Source organism: Halichoerus grypus, chromosome 5, assembly GCF_964656455.1.
Source record: "Halichoerus grypus chromosome 5, mHalGry1.hap1.1, whole genome shotgun sequence".
NCBI classification, from domain to species: Eukaryota; Metazoa; Chordata; class Mammalia; order Carnivora; family Phocidae; genus Halichoerus; species Halichoerus grypus.
Window position 1 is genome coordinate 7,945,418 of NC_135716.1, and position 22,792 is coordinate 7,968,209.

Genomic DNA, 22,792 nt, shown 5'->3' on the forward strand with positions numbered 1-22,792 from the left:
GCTTCCCAAGCTGTCTCTGCAACTGTCCCCCCAGGTGTGCCCAGAACACAACACAAAGCCTAAAATCCAGGCTAAGTAATTCTCTGGGGAATTAGTACATTCTGGTTCAACTCTGGACTTCATGATCCGCAGACAAGACTCAGCACATCTAGATGAATGTTGGGACCGCGTGTCCTAGACACGCTCCTCCATTACTGTGGTTTGTCTCGAGAAGAACCTGGACGGCAGTGCCACAGTGGGACGTGGTGTGTCAGTCCACAGTGGCCTGCAGCCCGTTGGTTGGGGACAGACTCGTACACTGCTTTCCTTTGTATTTACTAGACTTTTGAGAATTGCAGGAAGGTGCCAGCGATTGTGATTTGCCACTGCTCAGGGACATGATTTATTGAGCATCACAGACAGTGCAATGATACATGAGGTTGCCGGCTTAGGATACAGCTTCGATGTGCTTCGAGGCATTAGGTTGACAGCACTACACAGGATGAGGCAGATAAGCATCCAGTCCGACCAGTGTAAACAGGGACAGTGTGTTTGCAGTAGCAGGAAACAGTGGGATCCCTTAGAGAATCTTGTGGTTTATTGAAAACACGGGACTAGGAGGAGCATCAGTGTCTTAACACGGTCCAGAGCAACTGCATTTGGAAATAATGGCCAAGAGCATGTGTCCTTGTCATCATCCTGTGTGCCTGGCCCGGCACCTGGCTCACTGGGGCTGCTGGTACCTGATGGATGGGGGATGGACGGATGCACCAGGGAGCAGGTAGACAGCAAACACCCACACCTTTGGCAAAGGGGCATTGGGTGAAGGAATGCCTCTGAATTCAGTTGTCCCCTCATTTAAATTTAAAGAAAAGTGGTTTTTTTGGTTTTTGTTTTGTTTTAAGATTTTATTTATTTGAGAGAGAGAGCGCGCACAAGCATGGGGGAGGGGCAGGCAGAGGAGAGGGCAGGGAGAGGGAGAAGCAGACTCCCCGTCGAGCAGGGAGCCCGATGCAGGGCTAGATCTCAGGACCCTGAGATCGTGACCTGAGCCGAAGGCAGATGCTTAACCGACGGAGCCACCCAGGCGCCCCATGACAACTGTTTTTATTAGAGAAATTAGTTTTGATTTTTTTTTTTTCTTTAATTAGACTTTGGTTTAGGATTTTTCAGTAGAGGGATTATACCTGCTTAATGAGCATGCTTAGGCCACTTCATTGTGAACTCTAGCATATCTATCGCATCAAATGCTTCTCTTCCTTCACTGTGTGGGGGGCACCTTAGTGCTGGGGATTTCGTCCTGTTGCATCCCAGAATAGCACACGTACTAGTTGCTCAGTAAATGTTATGCAGGATGGAGTGTGCTGTGGTCTTCCTGTTTGGATTCTCTCATTCTATCCTGTAAGACAGACTGGAAAGAAAAAAGCAAGAACACCTTGTCATGAAGTACATAGTATATATTGCAGAAAAAAAGGTTTTCAGATTACTACTGCATAGCCTATTTTGAGATCTTTTGAAACTTTCCAGTTTTATACATACTTCCACAGGGCCAAAAACAAATTCTAGTTGTGTATGAATTGATTCTGGAAGTTTAAAAATTTTAAGATTTCTTTCCCATGTGAAACATAGTTATATGCTCTGTTCATAATTTATTTCTTCCTGATGTATTAATGTTAATTGAAAAGGATCTTTTTTTATATGAAAATTTATCAGTGATAATTGGAAGTGATTAATTTTCCAGTCTTCTTGGGTTTTCAGTTTCCAGGATAAAACTAATGGCAGGCCTGGTGGGCAGGCTGGGGGTGTTGGATGCAAAGAGCTGAGAAAAAAATGGTTTCTTAGGTCAGTTTCTTCTTATTTTTAAACGAGACATGGAAAAGACTCAGCCCATAATTCAGGCCGTTTAAATATTCAGTTGGACACAGAACCATGTCCTCAGTGATTTCCTGTCACGTCACTTTTCTCAAGTGTCAGCATTAGAAGCAGATTCATGGGGATTAAGCATTTTGAAGTGTTCGGGAAGACAAGTCTTTATATGCCCCGCACCAACTGGGCCCACGGAAACACACGAGAGCTTTGAGTGCAACTAATTGTGCATTTGTGAAGACCAGGCAGTTTTCATTAAATAAATTGGTTTCTTTCTTTTTGTTAAATCTTGTTTTAGGGTTTTATGCAGAGGAAATTTATCTTTGAGTAAGAAAACTGCTGTAAGTAGATAAAGTGTAAGACCTACCAGCACAGGAAAACCATAAGCATCTCTGAGTCAAAGTTAATTATTTTAAAGGAAAAGATAAATACAACCACCATCACCATCCTGGCTCATGGCTTAAATGCCTCTTTGCTGTTCTTATGGATTAAAATTTATTTTTGAGACGAAAAGTAATGTTTTCTTTACTGGTCCACAGCATTCGCGTCGCAGACTTTTACCGCCCCCCTCCCTGTGTACTCCGTCCTCCTCTGTGGCAACTGCAACAGATTCCCACAGACTTGGCTCAAAACCACAAAGATTTATTATCTAATAATTCTGGAGGTCAGAAGTCTAAAATCGATTTCAAACTGAGCTAAAATCAAGGTGTCGACAGCTGCATTCCTTCTGGGAAGGATTCCTTTCTCGAATTTTCCAGCTTCTAGAGGCCCCTGGCATCCCTTGACTCGGATTCCCTTCCCTCCGCCTTCAGGGCCAGCAAGGCAGGGCGAGCTCTTCTCACACCCCAGCGCTCTGGCGTCTGCTTCCTCACCTTCTCTCAGCCGGACCCCCTGGTCTCCCTCTCATAAGGACCCTCGTGATTCCATGATGCCCACTTGGATAATCCGGGATAATCTCCCCATCTCAAGCTTCTTAATCACATCTGCAGAGTCCCCTTCCTCGTGCAAGGTAACATCCTCAAAATCCGGGGATTAGGACAGGGACATCTTTGGGGTGGGGGGGGGCATTATTCTGCTTGTCACACTGGGTTCTGGTGTTAAGACAGGTCCTGCTCTCGGGGCGCCTGGGTGGCTCAGTCGGTTAAGCGGCTGTCTTCGGCTCAGGTCATGATCCTGGGGTCCTGGGATCGAGCCCCACGTCCAGCTCCCTGCTCAGCGGAGAGCCTGCTTCTCCCTCTCCCTCTGCCTGCCACTCTGCCTACTTGTGCTCTCTATCTCTCTGTCAAATAAATAAATAAAATCTTAAAAAAAAAAAAAAAAAAAAAGTCCTGCTCTCAAGAGGCAGGTAGCCCAGCGAGGGAAATTATTTACTCTTTTATTCAACAAACACCCCCTGAGCTGCTTCTACCAGCCAGGTGCTGTTCTTGGCTCTCAGGGTATCTCAGTGAACAAGAAAGATGAATGGTATACTTGAGGAGCTGACCATCCTCTAAATGAGGGTGATAGCTAATCTACACACCTATGATAAATAACATGGTGTGTTAGAGGGGAAAGGGGAAAAAAGAGCCAGCAGAACCAGTCAAGGCCTTAAACAAGCAGCTCTAACGGAGAGTAAGGTAGGCTTTGGGGAGGTCGGCCAGTGCCCCAAGAGTGCTGTGGGAGCACCAGCGCGCTGCCTGACTTGAACCTGGGTCTGGGATCGGGGCATGTGTTGGGCAGGGAGGGCTTCGTGGATGCCATGGTGCCTGATGGAGTCCTGGACGGTAGCTAGGAGTTGGGTGGGGGCAGGAGCTAGTGCTCAGTGCTGGGTGACTGGGGGCAGGGGGAGGTGGCACATGAGGCCCCACTTGAGTTAAATGATGGGCTCTGTTGTAACCACCAACCAGTGACAGCAGTGTCACAGCCCAGAAGGCACCTTCACCTGGTCTCTGCCTTCACTGCCCCTTCCCACTGCTCAAAGGCCAGTGGAGAAAGGATGAGTCCAGACAGCCCACAGGTGCCTGTCACTTCTTAGAGCCAGATGACCTTTCGCTATGGGCTTCTTGACTTACGTTACCCTCTTAATGGCATGTTGGCATTTTTAAGAAATCACAGTTCCAGGTTCTTCATTTAGTCACAGAGCCCAAGTAGAGAATCTGTGCTGAGCATTCCTGCTATTGGATGTCCAGCAGAACAGCTTGTCTTCCCTGCGACTGTTGTTGACACTGGGCACAGCCCTGGAGCCTGGGTCCACCAGGCCAGCAGGGGCACCTTGCCCCCTTCTTCTGTTTATTATTGTTGAGGGTGACCCCTAAACATCAGTTGGAGCTGGCTGCATTGTGGGGTGTCAGCTTCTGGGGGTGAGGGAGGATCTGTCTGGGAGAAGATCCCTGAGCTGCAGGTGGAGTTGATGTGTGTTATTCATTTGTTTGCTTTTGAAAACCAGTAGCCTTTCAGTCCCTGTGCCATGTGTGAACTCACTAGGGCATTTCCTGTGTACGGGGGCCCACCTGTCATAGGGTTAGTCCACGGGAGGCTGTCCGGTGGCATGCACTCTGCCACACTCGCCTCTCTGTGACTCAGTTACCGTTTCTACTCTGCTGAGACCTGATGAGAAAGCATGTTGTATTAGTGTTGTCCAGAGAAACAGAACCAGTGGGGTGTGTGTGTGCACACGCGCGTGCATGCATATACACATATACAGAGATTTATTATAAGGCATCGACTCACCAGTTATGGAGGCTGACAGGTCCCGAGATCTATGATCTGTAAGTTGGAGACCCAAGAGCTGGCAGCGTAGTTCATCTGAGTCTGAAGGCCAGAGAACCAGGAGAGCTGATGGTCCAGTCTGAAAGCCAGAAGACTCAAAACCCAGGAAGAGCTGACATTGTAACTGGAGTCCAAAGGCAGGGGGAAAACAAACAAAAAACAACCCAATGTCCCACCTCTAAGGTAAGCAGGCAGGAGGAAATCCCTTCTTCAGGGAGAGTCAGCCTTTTTGTTCTATTCAGGCTTTGACTGATTGGTTGAGGCCCACCCACATTAGGAAGCGCAGCCTGTTTTACTCAGTCCTTTAATCTAAATGTTAATTTCATCCAGAAACACCCTCACAGAAACCACCCACAATAGCGTTTGACCCAGTATCTGGGCACCCCGTGGCACAGTCACGTTGATGCATGAAACTAACCATCACACATGTGCTTGTCTATTTCAGAGCGATGGCCTCTTTGTTAGTGGAAGGTCATTGTTTACACCAGGTAATTGAAATAACCAGTTGTCATAGAGATGACTTTGATTTACAGATTTCAGGGAGATTTGGCCGCTTCTGGAAAGCATACATATTTTGGTAGATGTGTATTTCTCTCACAGTTGGTATTTCAGTTCAGGGTTCTGGAGTGAACTCCATCTTGCAGGTTCTTGAGGGGGCCGGGGTTGACAGAGTCTGGCAGGAGTCCTGTACTGAGCACCAACACTCCACTTCAGTCCCCAAGTCAGGAGCGACTAGATGGTTCTGATTGTACCGCCTCCCGTTGAATGGCTATTTCACCCGGGACTATGATTCGCGGTTCTCTGTTGGCAGGACTGTATCTCTGTCCACACCAAGCATCTTGCTTACAGCCCAAGAGTCATGCTCCAGGGCTGGGGGGTAGGGGGTGCACCCACTCCTTATTCCTGGTTTTCTGCAACCCTACAGTTGCCTCTTTTGTGTTCATTATTTTCCGCTGGTGTGCTGGACGTGTCCAAGCTGTCAGCCACCCCCCAGCGGCAGGGAGCAGCTGAAAGGAGCATCGGAGATGGTTCTCAGACCTGCAGGCCCCCTGCCCACTTGCCCTACGTAGGCCCTTGGCTTGGCATGGTGCAGAATTGTGCTGCCATAATCTTGTTCAGAATCCCAAATGCTCTGACCACAAGCTATAACCGCTGATTTAAGAAACAAACAAACCAAAGTAGAAATTCCAGATTTGCCCAAAGCAGTCCCCCTTCTCCCAGCTGCTGCCCCACGCCCTTTGGCATCTCTGGGCAGGTCCCCTGTGGTGGTTGGCACTGGAGGGGAAGCTGATGTGTCAGTCGGGAGGAGAGGCACATGCAGACACTCCACGGGCTCGGTGCACAGCGCTCCGTCCGCAAGGCAGTTTTGGTAGCAGTTGCCGTAAGACGTGTTGGTTGCCAGCCAGCACTAGAATTGCTCTTTGTCATTTGCAGTTCATTATTTTTGCAAGGAAATGCAGTCCATAGCTACGGCCCACCACATACACGCTCGCCTGTTTGCAAGAAAGCGTGGGTGCGGCCTGGCCTGTTTTGCATCGAAGGCACCGAGTCACCTGGTCTCCCGATGCCCTTTTGTGCGTCCACGTGCACCAGGGCGTCTGGTGGGAGAACCTGCTGTGCAGAAGGCGCTTCTCCAGTGCAGCCTCTGGTAGGGAAAAGCCTCACGCCCCATGTCCCTGCTGGAAGGGGAGCCCAGGATTGGCCTCCTCCTCTGGGGGCAGATGTTGAGCGTTTCATAATACTTGTGGCAAGATTAGGGGTAGGGGGATCTGGAAAGTGACTTATGTGGGGCTTCAAAATCCATTTTCAATGTTCTTTTAAAACGGTCACTGCATTCTATTAATTTGATTGTTGAACTGAACAGCAAGAGACCTGACTGCAGAATTGCATTGGCTCGGGAGACTCTTGGAATCCTCGAAAGGTCACAGAAGATACGGGCCATCTGCCTTGTCGTTGTGGCAAAGCGGGACTGAGTTGAGATCTCTCCTCTTATCCTCCCCCACAAAAGGGAGCAGGAGAAGCCCTTCCTGTTTTGTTGTCCATTTAAGTTCAAATAACTGGTGAGTTAATGGACTTTTCTTGTTCCTGCGGGAGGCACTTTTTAACTCCTGCGGTGAGCAGACCTTTCCCTGAATTCAGCGCCACCCATGTGGTAGGAATAACAGGAGAGCCTCTCCCATTTTCTCTCTGTTCTCCTCTCCTCTTTGGCACCCTGTTTGTCTTCAGATCATTTGCCTGAGTGCGTGAGACATTATAATAGAGTTTCCGTCTTCTGCATCGCAGTGAAACCCTGGCGTCTTAAGTTGTCTTGTTGGTTCTCCTTTCCCATCGTGGTTTTGCCATTGTTGTGGTTCGTGTTAGGTATCTTTCCAGAAGATCAGGAGTAGGTATATATAATTTTAAAAGAACGGACAGTAAGTGTAGCTGCTTTGTTGTGTTACTCCTCATTGTGTGATGGGAACGCCGCATCTGTGCTGTGCTTACTCATTCTGTAGGGGAATGACAATCAAGAGGGATTCCGATGTCTTTGGAAGGCCGGTGCGAGGGAGTCCTAGGTCGTTTGTAGGTGATCACGTCCATTGCATGGTCGCAGGGGCCGAGAGCATATGTGTGCACTGTGCTTCCTACCCCTCAGGTGGTCTAACACCAGACTCTGTCAGACACTGATCAGTGCCTCCAATCCAGATAGACATCTTTTATCTTTTATTCCCAGTCCTTTTGAGCTTTATGGAAATATGAAGTGACACTACTTTCTTTGTTTATTTTTCTTCTTATCACCTCCCTTACTGTAAGAACCACTTGTCAACAACACGTTTTGGTTAGTGAGGTTTTTCTCTTGCCTAAAGAACTTGGCGGTACAATTTACTTCATCCTGGGGGCCTGCCAATTTTATTTACATCAAGCTCCTAATTATGCACCCAGGTAGCCTCTTCCAATACTTTTGTAGTTCACATTCCTTATAGAACATTGTTCTGCCGCTGCTGAATGGTGACCTTCGCTATGTAGATCCGGGGACAAACAATTCCATTCAGGGTCTTGGCAGTGGGTTACTCTCCCTTGTCACTTAATGCCAACTCTTGTCCTTTGTAAGCCTTTCTTAGTGCTCCGTTAGCCGTTTGAATCTTTTCTCACTCTTTGTTTTAAATAAAACTTTCAGAGACCTCAGTTTCTGTCTGATTTCTGGTGGATGATAGGAAAAATTGCATCCTCATCCCCATCTTCTTATTACTTGCTGAGCTCCTTTATCCTCTGGTAGTGATGGAAAATTCCACTTCTTTGTAAAATTTTAACCTAAAAATAAGTGCCATGATCTACCTCTGGCCATGTGGGAAATTGTCTGAAAAAATAGTGGGTAAAGGTTTCCCAGTTTCATTCCGGCCCTCTTGTTCATATAGAGCATCTCTAGCTAGCTTGGAGAGGTCAGTCTGTTGAACTTTTCTTCTCTGTTGTCTTCCTTGCCCTAAGCCCTGATTTTCTTACCACTGGGCCCCAGGAAGCAGCAGCTTGGTTGGTGCTATTTGCAGAATCCCACTTCATTTGAGTTTCAGTACTGGTGAGTTGATTGCTGTTTGCTGGGTGCCCAGTTCCTGATCCACAGCCTGGGCCGGGCCGGTGGGCTTTACGTGACTCCTGCTCTCTCTTCCGCTTGCCCTGGCCAGCTGAGATCACTCACTCCACCTCAGGTTTGCAGCAAAGGCAGGGCTGGGAGCCCTGATAACGGGGGGAGCCAGGGCTGGGGGCCCCACCCGAAGGAGATGCGGTCCTGGCCTTCCTAGAGCGTATTCTGGGGCGGTGCTGCCACCAGCTGGGTCCGCTTTTCATTCCCATTGGAACAGTGGCCTCCATCCTGCTTGGAAGGGTTCCCCAAAATAAGCACTCGGGACCTCACAGCCCTCTCTCCCCCGCTCTATCAGCTTCCCCATCCTGTGAGTGCACACTCTGCACTCCAGTGCTCAGGCCGAAACCTGGGGGTCCGCGTTACCCCCACATGTGATTGTCAGCATGTCCTCCCCTTGCTGCGGGATCTTCCCCCACAGCACACCTCACATGTCCCTGTGTCCCAAGGCTGCCACCTCCATCTAAGCAGCTGCTGCTCCACACGTGGTCCTCGGACCTCTGGTGTTCGCTTCAGGGAGCTTGTTAGAAACACAGAGGGTCTGGCTCCACCCCAGACCTCCCAAGTCAGACTGCGTGTTACCCCTGTCCCTGGTCCGCCTTGATTCGTGTGCGTGGCAGAGTCTGAGAAGCTCTCCCCACCCTGGTTTACAGACCTTCTCTTCACTGGTCTCCTTCCCTCCACCCCTGCTGCCCTAAGATCCAGTTTCCACATAGCACACAGAGCGAGCTGTTCAAAATGTCAGCCAGATTCCAGCATCCCTCACTTAAAAACCTCCAGTAATTTCGGAAGTCTCCGGTAAACTGGGACTAGGCTTTCACCGTGGCCTCCCAAAGCAGTCTGGCCCTCCTCCTTCCCTCCACCCCCTTGCTTATTATTATGCACCTGCCCACCGGCTGTCTGCTAATCCTCTCTTCCCACCTTCATAGCCTCTACCCAGAACCTCATCAGCAGCCTCTGCCAGGCTCACTTCCTTTTGTTCGGTGACCACAGCAAGGCCACTCTCTCAGCCCTCTCTGACCTCTCACGTCCACATCAGGTATTCTCCGGATCCTGTGGATAGGATGAGCCGTACTCCTCTGATTGTGTCGTTAGATGGTGCAGTTAACCGTGAGCTAGGATGAGTAGCCAGGAGGGCCTTAGCTAGTCCCTTGAGCCCCTTGAAAGCAGAACTTCCTCACCTGATGGCAGACTTCCGTGAGATTAGAAGCAGAAAGATTTGTGTCTTTGTGTCTTAAGCCACTCCCTGTGTGGTCATTGGTTAGGCAGTGATAGGAAATGAGCACTGTCACCGAATGCAGATGAGAAGTGAAGGGCAGTTTGTGTCAGGCAGGCGAGCAACACCGCACGGTGCGGGACTCTGGTCAGAGTACAATCCCACTCTCCCCGAGCACCCCCATTTGATGCAGAAGGCAAAGGCATGAGTACAGGCACATGAGGATGTGGTCTGTGACCACGTCCCCAAGAACGGTAATGAGTAGGGCACCCCCCCTACCTCCCAGTTTCTCCACTGCTGGAGGACAGGAGAGCTCTGGCCCCCGCCCAGGTGGCCCAGTGTGCTACCTACTCTGGTCGGAGTGGAGGCCTGGAGGCATGTTTGGAGGCTTCCTGAGTGCTCAGAGTCATGAACGGGGGATCTGATGTCGGACGTCTGAGCCGGGTGGGCTCAGGTGCCTTCCACACGCCTTATGCTGAGCAGCGTCGTGGGCTGCAGCCGCTGTAGGTGCCCTGCCACGGGAGATGCAGGCCTCTGAGACGGAGGCCTCCTTGGAGGGACAGCACACAGGTGTCTCCTGAGACGCGCTCTTCATGAGCCCCTGGCTGTGTCTTGTAGGTGGGGAACGAGCCCGTGGCAAAGCTGGGAGGGTAACACGTGGCTAAAGGGGAGCCAGCCTGCGTGGGTGCGAACGCCCATCTGTCACTTAATGGTATGTGACCTGGGACGAAGCACTTCTCCGCTTTGAACTTTTGTTTTCTTATCTGTAAAATGGGAAAGTACTAGAACCTACTCCATGGGGCTAATGTACGGATTACATGTGATTATGTGCATGAAGTCTTATGAAGGGTTCAGTAAACCTTAGCTCCCATCCTAGGAGTGACGTAGCTCCTTATCCCCTTTTCTGTGTGTTTAGAATTCAGCCATAGTTGTTTCTGCTTCTGGAAGTTTCTGTCCAGCGAACAAGTACTAACATAGCTCTCTAGGCCGTGTGCTTGGCATTAGGAGTCCCAGGGTTTCATAGGAGCATTCGTTGCTTGGTCCAGACAGGTAAACAGATAGTTGCATCTTGTAGATTAACATGGTTGTGGCTGGGAACAGTCTGACCCCTTTCCCGCCCCTGCTGCTGAGACCTTCTGAGTAATTCCATCAGAGGGGGCCCTGGTGGGGGGAGGGCGGGGCTGACGTGGAATGGTTGAGGACATCCGGCAGCCACTTGCCCAAAGTAAAGGGGAGTTGGGGGAGGGTTCTGAGCCAGAAGGGGCACAGACATGAGAGCAGGCAGAGGGAGGACGACGCTCCAGGGAGAGTCAAGGTTGGCAGATTTTCATACTCAGAGAGACAAGTACAAACAGCGAAGAAAGGGGCGTGTGGATATCAAAGCTGCCTCAGTGCTCAGAGAATGACGGATCCACAATTCCTGTTTCCGCTCTTGGATCCCCTCTGCTACTAATGAACGTACCCGGGTAAGTCTGACGAGTGACTGGAACGGTTTATGATGCGTTGTGGTAAACATTCTTCAAGCAGAACGTGGAAACGCTGTCTTTCTCGGTGGGGGTTGTGGCTCTGTGGGGTGCCCGGAGGGGCACAGTGGGCTGCAGCTGCCTCACTTTCCTTGTCTGCTTGGGCTCGTGGAGGCTGCAGGTCACTATGTAAGAGGCCAGCGAAACTGCTAGAGGCCACGGATTGTGGAATCGGGAGTGCATCTGCTGAGGCAAGAAACCAAGGGCTTTCTGGCACAGAGAGGGGTCCTGGGGATGGCAGAGCAAGGCGGGAGTCTGTCATGTCACCACATCTTTATCGAGCCTGTCAGGTCTGCATTGAGAAAGGCCAGGGCCTGCAAGGATGGTTGCTTGGGGTGATTGTGAGAAAAATCAGGGAGGGTGGAGGACTTCTGTTCTGAGAGACATGCTGAGGGGGGAAGTGTTCTCCAAGTGCAGCAGAGGGATTTCGGTGAGAAGAATGACCCTGCGAGTTGCCATCTGTGGATGGGTGAGGCTTGTAAGGAGAAGCGTGTCTCCCTGTGTGAGGGGCCCGACAGGGATGCACAGCACCCCCATCAGTGCCTGGCACTAAATAAAAGTTCAATATATGTGTGCTTAAAGGTCAAGGAAGTGAAGCATATTTAGACAATAAACTTGTCTAAATATCAAAAGATATTCGTAGGCAGTGAGAAGCTACTGCCTTCCTCCTTCCCTGTCACGGGGAATGTGCTCTGGTTCTGTTTGAGTTCAGCTTTACAATATCTCCTGAATAATTCAGCTCAAATGTGCGTTGAGTGCTGGCTGTAAGCCGGATGCTGTGTGGGCATGATCTGGAAGGGGACACGGAGGGGCCCTGGGGTGGTGGGGCCGGGGCATCAGATACCCACCGCTGGAGGGGATGGCCCCTTCTGGCGTTGTGAGCACCACACGTGACCACCTGCCCTGCCCCAGGCACCAGCCTCGTCATCCCTTGTTTTTCCCATGTGCTTAGAGAGACCATGTTGTCCACCCCATTTACCACAGTTTCCAAGAGAAGGATTCTTTTTGTCTCAGTTGATTGTTGAGACCACACCAAACTGTGTTTAGACCCTTGAGAAATTCAAGAAAGATCAGATGTCTTAGTCATTTTTCCCGCCCCGACATCTGTCTCTAACCCTGTCTGTGGGGTCAGTTGGATTGGCTAACACACAGACCTTGTCCTCGTCCTGTGACAGACACAGGGCCAGTAGGGGCGTCTTTCCAACGTTTCCAGGTGCCCCTGTCACAGGGAACGGAGTTGGCCCTTCCCTCCCCTGCAGGCGGGCCCTCGGGACCCTGTGGACAAGAGCTCTCTGTGCAGGAGGGCTCCCTGTGCCCTGGGGCCTGAGAATGGGGCTGCCGCGGTGGGCCCCCAGACCCCGCAGTGCCTCTCGGAGCCAGGACGCACTCAGGGATGCAGCGACTGCCTGCAGCGAGCTGTCTTTACAACCTGGGCTTTGGACTGTTGATAGGATCAGTATTTTCAGAAAAGAAAGAGCATCTACTGTCTACTTACAACCAAGAGAAAAATAGGGCGGAGGGGAGGCATTATGCTGTCTCCCCAGGAAGGATGAATCACGGCCTTCCTCCCTTGCTGTGCATTTTGTCCTTTTTGAAAGGTTTTAAGTCTTCATTGATGCATGGAATGGTTTCTCCCTGCCAGTGAGTATCTTTTGATGTTGCCACAAGTTTCTTGCTTGTAATATCCTTCTTTTGGTCCTGTATCTACATACATATTTCTAGAGTTGGAAATTTACGGTGCTTTCTTACACACCACATCCATTTATACCTCTTCTTTCTTCTATAAATTTGGGACAGTATTTACCATCGTCCCTTTGTTCCTGACACGGACAACACCACACCTAACCTAGGGTGGATGTGCTCGCCTGCTAACCCTGTGAGGGGGGTCTGCCGGCCCCACTTCTGGGAGGGCTAGAGGAAGCTCTTGCTGGTTAGAATTTCAGCAGTGAGTGAAACTTCAATTACTGGGGAAAATGAGGCTTCTACCTCAGAGCTTAAACATGCACAGAGGAATGTTTCACCTAAAAGAATCGACTGCGGCATTCTGTATCATTCTCGTCGTTTGGTTGTATTTGGATTTTCATGTGCAACCCTCTCTTCTTAGCACGCCACGGAGTCTGAGAATCCCTGCAGTGGAAGGGACCTGAGAAGGTGTCCGCAGTCTGGGCCTCCCAGTGTTCAGGACCAGGCGGGCTCCTTCAGGAGACCGCCCCGCCCGGTGTCCAGGATAAGCGCCCCGTCCGCCGCCTCCACTGGGCCACAGACCCGCGGGCGCAGCAGGACCCACACAAGGCAGGGGCCCTGGCCTGGCTCTGAACTGAAACGTCCCCTTGAATGCCATGCGACGTGGCCTAGCGCACAGGCTGCAGCGATGGCGTTGGTGACGTCATGCACTTGGAGACACAGGCTTCAGGGGCCTCACCCGTGTCCCCGCTGTGACTCTTCTCCGGGACTGGAACCATCTCAGTTCTGCTGTATTCGGTGGTTTTTGAGCAAGGGTGGCACATTTCTTAGACTTTATACTCATTTTTTCAGTGATTCATCCAAGAAACAGGGATTCACTGTTCCCTGTCTGTCAGGTGTGGCCAGGCTTCATGTGATGGGGTTCAGCTCTGGGCATGCAAACTCAGGGCGCCTGGGGGCTCCCTGGATGACAGGGCACGCACCTGATTCTGCAGGGAAAGGTGGTGGGGTGAGTCTTCAGGCAAGTGAAGCAGCGAGGGCAGAAGTTCAGGGGCAGGAGAGGACACATGATGAACCAAAGATGAGCATGGGCGGGGGGGAATGTGCGGGGGGAATGGGAAGAGGCAGGGGTCAGGGTAGGAACATCCTTGTCTCTCCTCCCTGGGGAGCTGGGCTTCTACTGAGGGTCACAGGAAGCCACCAAATGGTAGACAGAGGTAGTTGGAAAGACTGTAGGCCTTGGACGGTCTTACCTGGCTTCACATTCCAGAATCATCTGTTACTAGCTGTGGGGTCTCCTATACTCGGGGAAACACTTCTCAGAAAGATAGGGCTGCAGTCGTCCCTGCCCTGCCTTCTGCACAGCACTGCATGAGACTTAAGTGAGGTAAGGACTCCGGAAAGACTCCGGAAACTGTGAAGGGCCCACCTGTTAAGGTCACTCTGAGAAGTGACAGATACACAAGGAAGGAAGTAGTGTCACAAGATGCAGACTGAGGAAGTGTAATAGGAAGTGTCAGAAAGGACAAAGAAGGAGCATGACACAAGTTTAGGGCCCTATATATGGCCGTTCCACACCCAAACCCATGCTTGTAGACACATGCATACACGCACACGCACACACACCCCTGCCCATATACACGTGCACACAGGCACGTGCACAGATGTATGCACGCCTGCACACATATGTTCACACTCATGTACGCGTAGATACACACACCTGCCCACGGATGCACGCAGACACGCACACACGTATGCCCACACTCACATATGTACACAAACACCCTGCCCGTATACACGTGCACACAGGCACGTGCACAGATGTATGCACGCCCGCACACATATGTTCACACTCATGTACGCATAGATACACACACCTGCCCACGGATGCACGCAGACACGCACACACGTATGCCCACACTCACATATGTACACAAACACCCTGCCCGTATACACGTGCACACAGGCACGTGCACAGATGTATGCACGCCCGCACACATATGTTCACACTCATGTACGCATAGATACACACACCTGCCCACGGATGCACGCAGACACGCACACACGTATGCCCACACTCACATATGTACACAAACACCCTGCCCGTATACACGTGCACACAGGCACGTGCACAGATGTATGCACGCCCGCACACATATGTTCACACTCATGTACGCAGATACACCTGCCCACGGATGCACGCACACATGTACACACTCACATATGTACACACACACACCCCTGCCTGTATACACGTGCACACAGGCACGTGCACAGATATATGCACACCCACACACATATGTTCACACTCATGTACGCAGATACACACCTGCCCACGGATGCACGCACACCCGCACACGTATGCCCACACTCATGTGTACACACACACCCCTGCCCGTATACACATGCACACAGGCACGTGCACAGATGTATATTCATGCACACGCCCCTCACATACCCACCCTCTACACGTACACACACGGCACACCTCCAGTTTGCCTCTTTGTGGGAGCTCAGCCATTGTTGTAGAGTCTTGGCGTCTCCCACTCCTGGCCTCATGCAGCCCTGCCCATCTTGGGCGCTCGTTACATTGAGGTGATGGAGCTTGTGAGCAGCTTCTGTGGACCGGAGCCCCTCTGGCACGAGCTTGTGGCCGACTCAGGCACCAGGCGGTTATCTGCGCTGTTTTGAAAGACTTGGGTGGGAGGCGTGGTGCCCTCGAGTGGTTCATTGTAACCCAGGGGCCTCGTGGGAACGTGGTGTGTGAAGTACCCCACCAGCAACAGCCTCCCCTCTTGGCTCGCTGCCACCTCTGTGGGATTCAGCCGTGAGACACAGCTCTGTTTTCCCGTAATTGGTCTTTTGTTTGTCATGTTGTGATGCCCTTGAATGTCTCTGGGCTGTTTTGGTGTCCCCAGGGGGTGGTAGTTGGTGCGGTGTATAGCAGAGAGGACGTGTGGTGGGGCTTGAGCCCACTCGTGGAAGGCTGTGCACAGAGGTGAAGTGTTGTCCTGGGGCTGGTTTTCCCGGGCACGATCTTGTTTGGCAAGACCGCCCCCTCCATGTACTTCTCCTGGCCAGCGTTGGGGTTCCTGAGGACAGGGTGTCGGGGCAGGAAGCTGTCCTTCCTGTTTCTGCCCTCAAGGCCCTTCTTGTGAGCGTCTGTGTCTGAGGCATGTGGACACTTGGGCAGAGGAACCCGTCGGTGTGTTCTTTTTAAAGAGGGAGTCAAGCCGTGGAAGCAGATGGTGCCCATGGGGTTGAGTGGAGGAGGTCAGGCCGAGAACCAAGAAGAAGGGGGTGGTCCTGGCATTGCAGGCTCCTTCCTGGCAGAGTCCTGTGCTGTCGGTCTGCCCATTGAAGGCACAGCCCTCTCTTCTTAGCATGCCACGGAGTCTGAGAATCCCTGCAGTGGAAGGGACCTGAGAAGGTGTCCGGTCTGGGCCTCCCAGTGTTCAGGACCAGGTGGGCTCCTTCAGGAGACCGCCCCACCCGGTGTCCAGGATAAGCGCCCCATCCGCCGCCTCCACCGGGCCACAGACCCGCGGGCGCAGCAGGACCCGCACAAGGCAGGGGCCCTGGCCTGGCTCTGAACTGAAACGTCCCCTTGAATGCCATGCGACCCAGTCGCCGTTAGCGTTTGCCTCGGCAGGCAGCCACTCCTCAGCAGGAATGGAGCCTAGCAGAGTGCCTGGGTCTGACAGCCATCTGGTCTAGATTCTAGAAGAATGCTTGAGGTGGGCAGAGCTGCAGAACTCAGAGCCTGATTTAGTGAATAATTTGTACAGTCCCCTGGGTTAAGGTTTTCTATTAAGCTATCTTTGCTGCTGATAATTTAGCTGGAAGATATGTTAGATACAGCATTTGGGGAAAGTGGAGTTCCCGTCTCAGGGGATAATGACATTGTGAAGCTGTATTATTTCTACTGTGGGGAACAATTTTAAGCCTGAGCTACTAGTTGAAGCTACCGGAGATCACTTTGAATGGAGGAAATGGTTGAGAGCTCTACAGGGACTGTAAAAGTGATTGAAGTGAAGTAATGATTTAACCCAGTTGATCTGTGACGTGTAATCCCATCTCTTGCTGTCCTACCACCCCAGCTGAGGAAGGTCTGTGGATGAGGGGTCACCCAGACCAAGGTCCAGCCCTTGCTCCTTTCCTGCTGTTTGACCCTGGATGAGTCACTGGCCCACTGAAGGTTTCATTCAGAAATGCCCAGCCTGAGATGCCGTGCAGACATGGCCAGCACGGAGTTCAGTAAACGGCGAGGGGCTGGGGGGACGCTGGGCTCCCTGGGATGGGGAAGGTCCACGGTTTGCAGGAACGTGGCACATGGGAGTGTGTGAGGGTGGGGAGGGGCTCCCTCTGCAGAGCCTCACAAACCCCTTCTGTAGAGCGTGCCCACTCCCCTACCCCCCATCAGTCCTCCTTCTGCAACGTTCTCTTCCCCGTATCAGCTGGAGGGCTGGCAGGGCCACTCGCTCATGAAAGCTCGCGGAAACGTAAACACTGCCGCAGCAGGTGACGGCCAGGCTTTGGGGACCCTGGCCGTTGTTCTGTTTTGGGGGCTCAGTAAGGTGACTGAACAGCGGCACGCGGCCCCTGTTATGCCTGTGCCCACCAAGAAGGATACTCCTTGCAGGATTTCTGCAAAAGGCGCACTTACCTTTGTCTCCATTACTCTTTCTGGTGAATTAAGCCCTGAGGTTTACTGTGCTCTCATAATTAGCAGTGGATGGATTGAATGGTGATTCTGTTGCACAAAACCCTGGAGCTGAAAACTGGGGGAAAAAAAGGAAAGAGGATTATTTTTGAATAGATTTTGTAATTAGAAAAGGTGATATGGACAAATAAATATTTAAAGGGGCAGTGAGATAAGTGTAGCACTCAGTTTTAACCTCTCACGTTAGGCAAGTTTCCACTGGCGGGGTGCCACGGACCCAGTGACGCAGGCCCTTCTTTGAAAACCATCCGTGTTTTCCTTTGTAAAACAAAGTCTCGGCCCCTCAGCTGGTGACCAGGGCTCTTCAGACCTGACCATGAACCTCGCCTGCCGCTCCTGCCTAGCACTCCCTCCCTCCTGTGACTTTGGCACATTGGACCGATGCCCCCAGGGGGCCCCCCAGGAGCAGATGGCCCTGTGGCCTGCAGCTCGGTGCCTCTGGCTCAGCCGGGAGCAGAGTGTCGACGCAGAGAGGGGTCCAGAGCAGAGGTCGAGGACAGGGAATCTTCAGGAGGGCTCAGAACAGAGCCCAGGGGAGGGTTGTGGAAGCCAGGAGAGGGTGTCTCAGTGAGGAAAGCTGAGGCTGGCTCAGCAGTGGGAGATGGCGTAGAGCCTTCTGGAAGGGGGAAGACAGAACTCTGTGCAGCGGGCGTGGTGGTTGGGAGGTGGCCGGCAGCCTTGGCAGGGCCTGGGGCACATGCCTGCTCTTTGCTCACTGTCTGCCCTCTGCCTGCAAAGCCTTTTCCCGCCATGTGCAGATACCACCACCCTCCTCGAAGCCGCCCCTGGGCTCTGATGTGACAGAGGAAGCACACAGTTTACCCTTACTTCAAGCCCCGGGGCCTCGTCTTGGTTTCTGCCTGTCTTCCTCCCCACATCTGTGGGCCGGAGCCCTCCGGGTCACCTCGGACCCCCTCCTCCCCGCCCCCGGTGTCCAAGAACTCGGCTGTCCTGGAAACAGGAGGCCGCAGTCCCCGCTCACCAAAGGCAGGGTGCCCTCGTCCGTGGCCCTGCTCTCGGCCCTTGTCAGTACGGGGCCGTCGTGGTGTTAGCGTTGTTCAGAGGGACGGGAATTTCAGCCCATGGGAATTGCTGTTGTGACTACTTCCTTATCTCAGCCTTGGCTCTGACCGCCCTGACCGCTGATTAGCGCACATGCCCAGGGGCGTGTGTGTCTGTTTACTTCAAGTGTAGCAGGCTGGCTTTGCACGCGGGAGGTCCTGGGGCTCAGCACAGATTGCCCCGGCCCCACACCTTTTCCTTCATGCAGAATTTCCTAACACTTAAGAGGAGAAACGCATTCGTTGTGTGTCCCCCCGCCCCCAGCCTTCTGGCAGGCACCCTCTTTCAGTGTGAAATAAATCAATATTTACTTCCAAAGTCTTGGTTCTCAGTACATTTTCCCATTTAAATGAAATGGAAACAAACACTAAAAGAAGAAGAACAAAAAAAAAGAGGTCCTGATTCACTCTGGAGAAACAAATCAGGCTAAATGTGTTAATAGTTTCCACTTAGGATAGCTCTCTGGCTTCTGGTGAATTCTTTCAGTCCAAATTAGAAGTGCCTTCCAATTCATAGCTTTGCGTGGTGTCCACCCCAGAGGTGCCTTTCCATTTTTCTCCCTCAATTAAATACAATCCCCCTGTTGACACAGCCCGCCCTGGTAGTCACAGGGCCAGATGGTAGTCACAGGGCCAGAGGGAGGCTCTGTGAGCCAGTTGGGCCCCCCACGCCCCTGGTGAGCATCGAGTCATGGCTGTTAGGGACAACGGGCAGGCAGGGAGGAGGAGGCCTTCCCTGCCAGACACCAGCTGGAAGGAGAGGAATCAGAACGTTGTGGGGGGTGGGGGGGCGGAGCTCACAGAGGCCACCTGAGCACACTGGCCTTTGCTGGCTGTCCTGGGAGCCCTTGCTTCTTCTGCCCCCTCTGCCTGGAGCCCATCTCCACTTCTCCTCTGGAGGCCTTCCCTGGCTCGCCCGCCCTGGATGGGAACACTGCCGCTCTGCTCCTGTGTCTGCCCCCCTGGACGGGGCTTTTCCAGCGGGCCACTTCCCCAGCACCCGCCCCAGCACCCGGTACCCAGCGGATCGTCACTCCGCAAATCTGAGTGCTTGTGTGTGCATCCGGCCTGGCTCTGGGAAAGAGCGGTGCCAGGTCACGGCGGCCCCTGCTGCATGGAGCTTAGTCTGCCGGGACCTTTTATGATGACACGGGCTGGGCGGCGTGGCTGGATTGACAAGTAACTGACGTGCCACACCTTCTAGCTGGCGGGTGTTAAGAAAGTCTTGTTAAATGAATGCTACAGACACGGAAAGGGCAGTGCTGTTACTAGGCACTCACTTTGCACAGAGAATCTCCTTTACCTTCCCAGCCATCCTCCGGAGTGCACATTCGTCCCTGTTTTACAGATGGGAAAACTGAGGGTTGCGGGGTAGGTGCCTGGCCTCCCAGCGGACAGTGGTGAACTGCTGTTCGAGCCCTGCTCCGTGCAGGACGAAGCATGTGTCCCTCGGCTCCTCTCTGACATCCTGCACGCACCTAAGAACTTTCTCATTCCCTCCCCAAACCATCCCAGACCCCCTCCCTGGACTTGTACTCTAACCCTTACGTTCTTTTTGCAGCTCCAGGCTCTCAACTCTTCCTGAGTCTTCCCCATGTTCTCTCCTGATTATTTTTCTTCTGAAGATCAAAGATGGTGGTTATTTAAAACAGGCCAGAGCCCACAGGGTCAGGGGTGCGGGGCAGCAGCACCAGCTGAAATTGGCTTTGTCTGGAATCTGCCTGCTTGGAGCTGCAGAGAAAGGCCTGCCTGTAGAGATCAGGTCCCCTCCACGGACAGATGCCCCTCCCCCAACCGTCCCGCCCAGCCCCACGGCAGGGGCAGGTCCTCCCAACAGGCCACCTCCCGCCATGGCTAAGTCCTTGGTGTCGATAGACGGCAGCTGGGGGAAATCGTTCTTTCAGGGACATCTACTCTTTCCCAAAGTGAGACTGATCTTCAGACAGGGAGTTGAGCTCCCACAGTGTGTGGAAAGACAGAAAACCCAGGATAAACCTAGCCTCTTTCTCACCACCAGATGGACCAGCTATGAATTTCCAGGAGCCACCCACCTAACCTTCCACATGGTTGCAGTAAATCACTTGTACTGCCTTCCGACCCTCACACCCAGGGCAACCCTGGCAAACCCCACACCTCTCCAGGAGGCAGCTTGGCATCCAGAGAAGAGCTTGGACTTTGGGTTTCGACTTGGGCTTTGCCACTTGCCACCCCTGGGGCCCGTGGCCATGTTGCTTTGCAGCACTGAGCTTCATCCTCTCCATGTGTAAGCCAGGGATGAGAGCAAACCTAGAGCATTTGTGTGCAGTAGGGACAAGCTCCTGGAATGTACTACATGCTCCATGTGCAGTAGTTGTGATTCTGTTGTTACAGCCGGATCCAGAAGCAGGGCCTGTGTGACCTTTCTCTCGCCCCCACACAGGTAACGGACGAGGAGCCCAGCTCCAACCACACGGTCATGATCCAGGAGACCCTCCAGCAGGCCTCCGTAGAGCTGGCCGAGCAGCACCACCTGGTGGTGTCCTCTGACGACGTGGAGGGCATCGAGACGGTGACTGTCTACACTCAGGGCGGGGAGGCCTCGGAGTTCATCGTCTACGTGCAGGAGGCCATGCAGCCCATGGAGGAGCAGGCCATGGGGCCACAGGCCCAGGAACTCTAGAGGACACGCAACGTCAGGTGGGCGCCACGGGGCAGGCCCGCCAGGCTCTCTGCAGAATGGCGTTCTTCGTGGCTCTCTCCTCTGCCATTCCTGCCCAGGCGGCCGCATGGGGCTCCTAGTCCTACCTTGGGTGGGCAAGGCGATTGGCATCACCAGCAACACAGGACCCCACCTCCAGCACAAACGCATAGACCCCTTTACTCTGTACCCTCTGCTTCCGGAAAGATTTTGCATCCACCTTCCACATGGCCCATACCGCATCGCCCCTTTGCTTCAAGATTCATACAGGGACCCAGTCCCCCTCAGCATCTGCCCCAAATCACACCCCCAACTCCTTGACCCCGTCCAGGTGCCGAATCTTCCTCTGGGACCGCTCTGCAGCCTGATGAAAGGGAGCCAGCCAGCACAGAGAAAGTGACCTTATGGGTTTGAATCAACTCTTGGGGGGTGGAGGGGAGGGGGTCCTGGCTTTATCTACAAGATTCTACTCCCCACTCCTCCCCCCAAATCAAGGGCACTTGTTACCGGGTGCGGTAACCACAATTGATGACCCTCCCACTCCCATGACAGGTGGGGTCTTAGCTTATGTCTTAGAATTCGTTTGCTTTTAAAAAAAAAAAAAAAATGCACTTTTTACTATTCACCTCCCATTCTATGAGATGTGGTGGGTAGAATAAAAACATTCTCTGCCTGAGTACTCTGGTTCCTCCGTTAGCTTGGATGGTTTACTCTTCCCCTTTCTGAATCAACATCTTGGGTTTGGGCCCCACCCAGAACCTCCCCATCCAAGATCCAAAGCCTTAACATGCAGACGATGGTGTCCCTCCTCCCGCTAAAGCATTGTAGGATTTGCCTTGCGGCCCGTGGTTGGAGGTGAATGGTATTACCTTTTATTTCCTGGGGCCTGACACTTGATTTGTTGCAGCTGAGACGTGTGCACCCCTGCTTTCCGCCTTGCCCTTGGGAGGAGTAATCAGCTGACAGAAGCTTTGTTGTTTGAGAGGCGGTCCAGGCACCATGGCAAATCCCATACCTTTTTAAGCCTCTGCTCTGTGCACAGCATGGTAGGGGCATCAGGGCAAGTCCTGCGCCTTGCCCAGCCCTGGGGCTCTTGACATCATCCACCATCCGATTCACTGAGGTTGAGGTTTGTTTCCTCTGAGAACCCTTCACATGAAGTCTTAGGCATGTATGAGCAGATGTGCAGACAGGAAGTGGTATTGCTGTGGTTGAAGAGCAGATGGGAGTCGTGCACTTGGCCCTCATTGTTCGGGCCCAGTCATCCCACCCCAGCAGGGTTGGAAGGTACCTCTCGGGGGAAGCGTTAAGCTGCTGCTATAAGGGAGGAAAGTGACTTCTTGCCCTAGGCAAGGAAAGGAGTTCAGAGGAAAGACGGACACTCCCCACTTGGGATGAGTTGGGGAAAGCTCCAGGGTGGAGGAGACCTGTGATCAGGCCCCTACAAGGTTTTGCACTTGCAGGACTGGGGTGGAGGGACAGGGAAGGGTAACAGAAGGAAAGGAGAATAATGGAGTGGAATAGCATAGGGGAGGGAGAGTGAGCCTTGGGCACTCCCATTTGGCTGGTGGGTAGCTCCAAGGGGAAAGGCAGGAAGATCAACGAGAAGCCAGAACCTAGAAGAACCAGGAATGAGAGTTGGATATGGCCTTTATTCAGTAAACCATGGGGAGCTGGTGGCCCTGAGTAGTCTCAGGGTG

General features: G+C 52.6%; 1 protein-coding gene and 1 long non-coding RNA gene across 6 annotated transcripts in view; one reads left to right on the forward strand and one right to left on the reverse strand.

Annotated features, from left to right (window-relative positions):
* ZFAT (zinc finger and AT-hook domain containing) overlaps positions 1–21,771 on the forward strand; it is a 199,637-nt gene extending 177,866 nt beyond the window's left edge. For 2 of the 4 annotated variants that reach the window (XM_036086345.2, XM_036086346.2), the window contains one exon: positions 20,835–21,771. In XM_036086345.2, coding sequence (XP_035942238.1) covers positions 20,835–21,074 — 240 coding nt within the window. In that variant the 3' untranslated portion in view covers positions 21,075–21,771. The other 2 variants (XR_013447667.1, XM_078071973.1) reach the window with 2 other exon arrangements.
* Positions 269–22,195, reverse strand: LOC118532022 (uncharacterized). 2 transcript variants are annotated; one of them, XR_013447668.1, is made up of 4 exons: positions 21,962–22,195; positions 17,298–17,412; positions 4,555–4,717; positions 269–1,390 (listed from the first exon to the last, which is right to left on the reverse strand). It is a non-coding gene; the product is annotated as an uncharacterized LOC118532022 (long non-coding RNA). The 2 variants fall into 2 exon arrangements; XR_004915517.2 differs by lacking the exon at positions 21,962–22,195 and adding an exon at positions 18,337–18,428.
* Between the last annotated feature and the right edge of the window lie 597 nt (positions 22,196–22,792).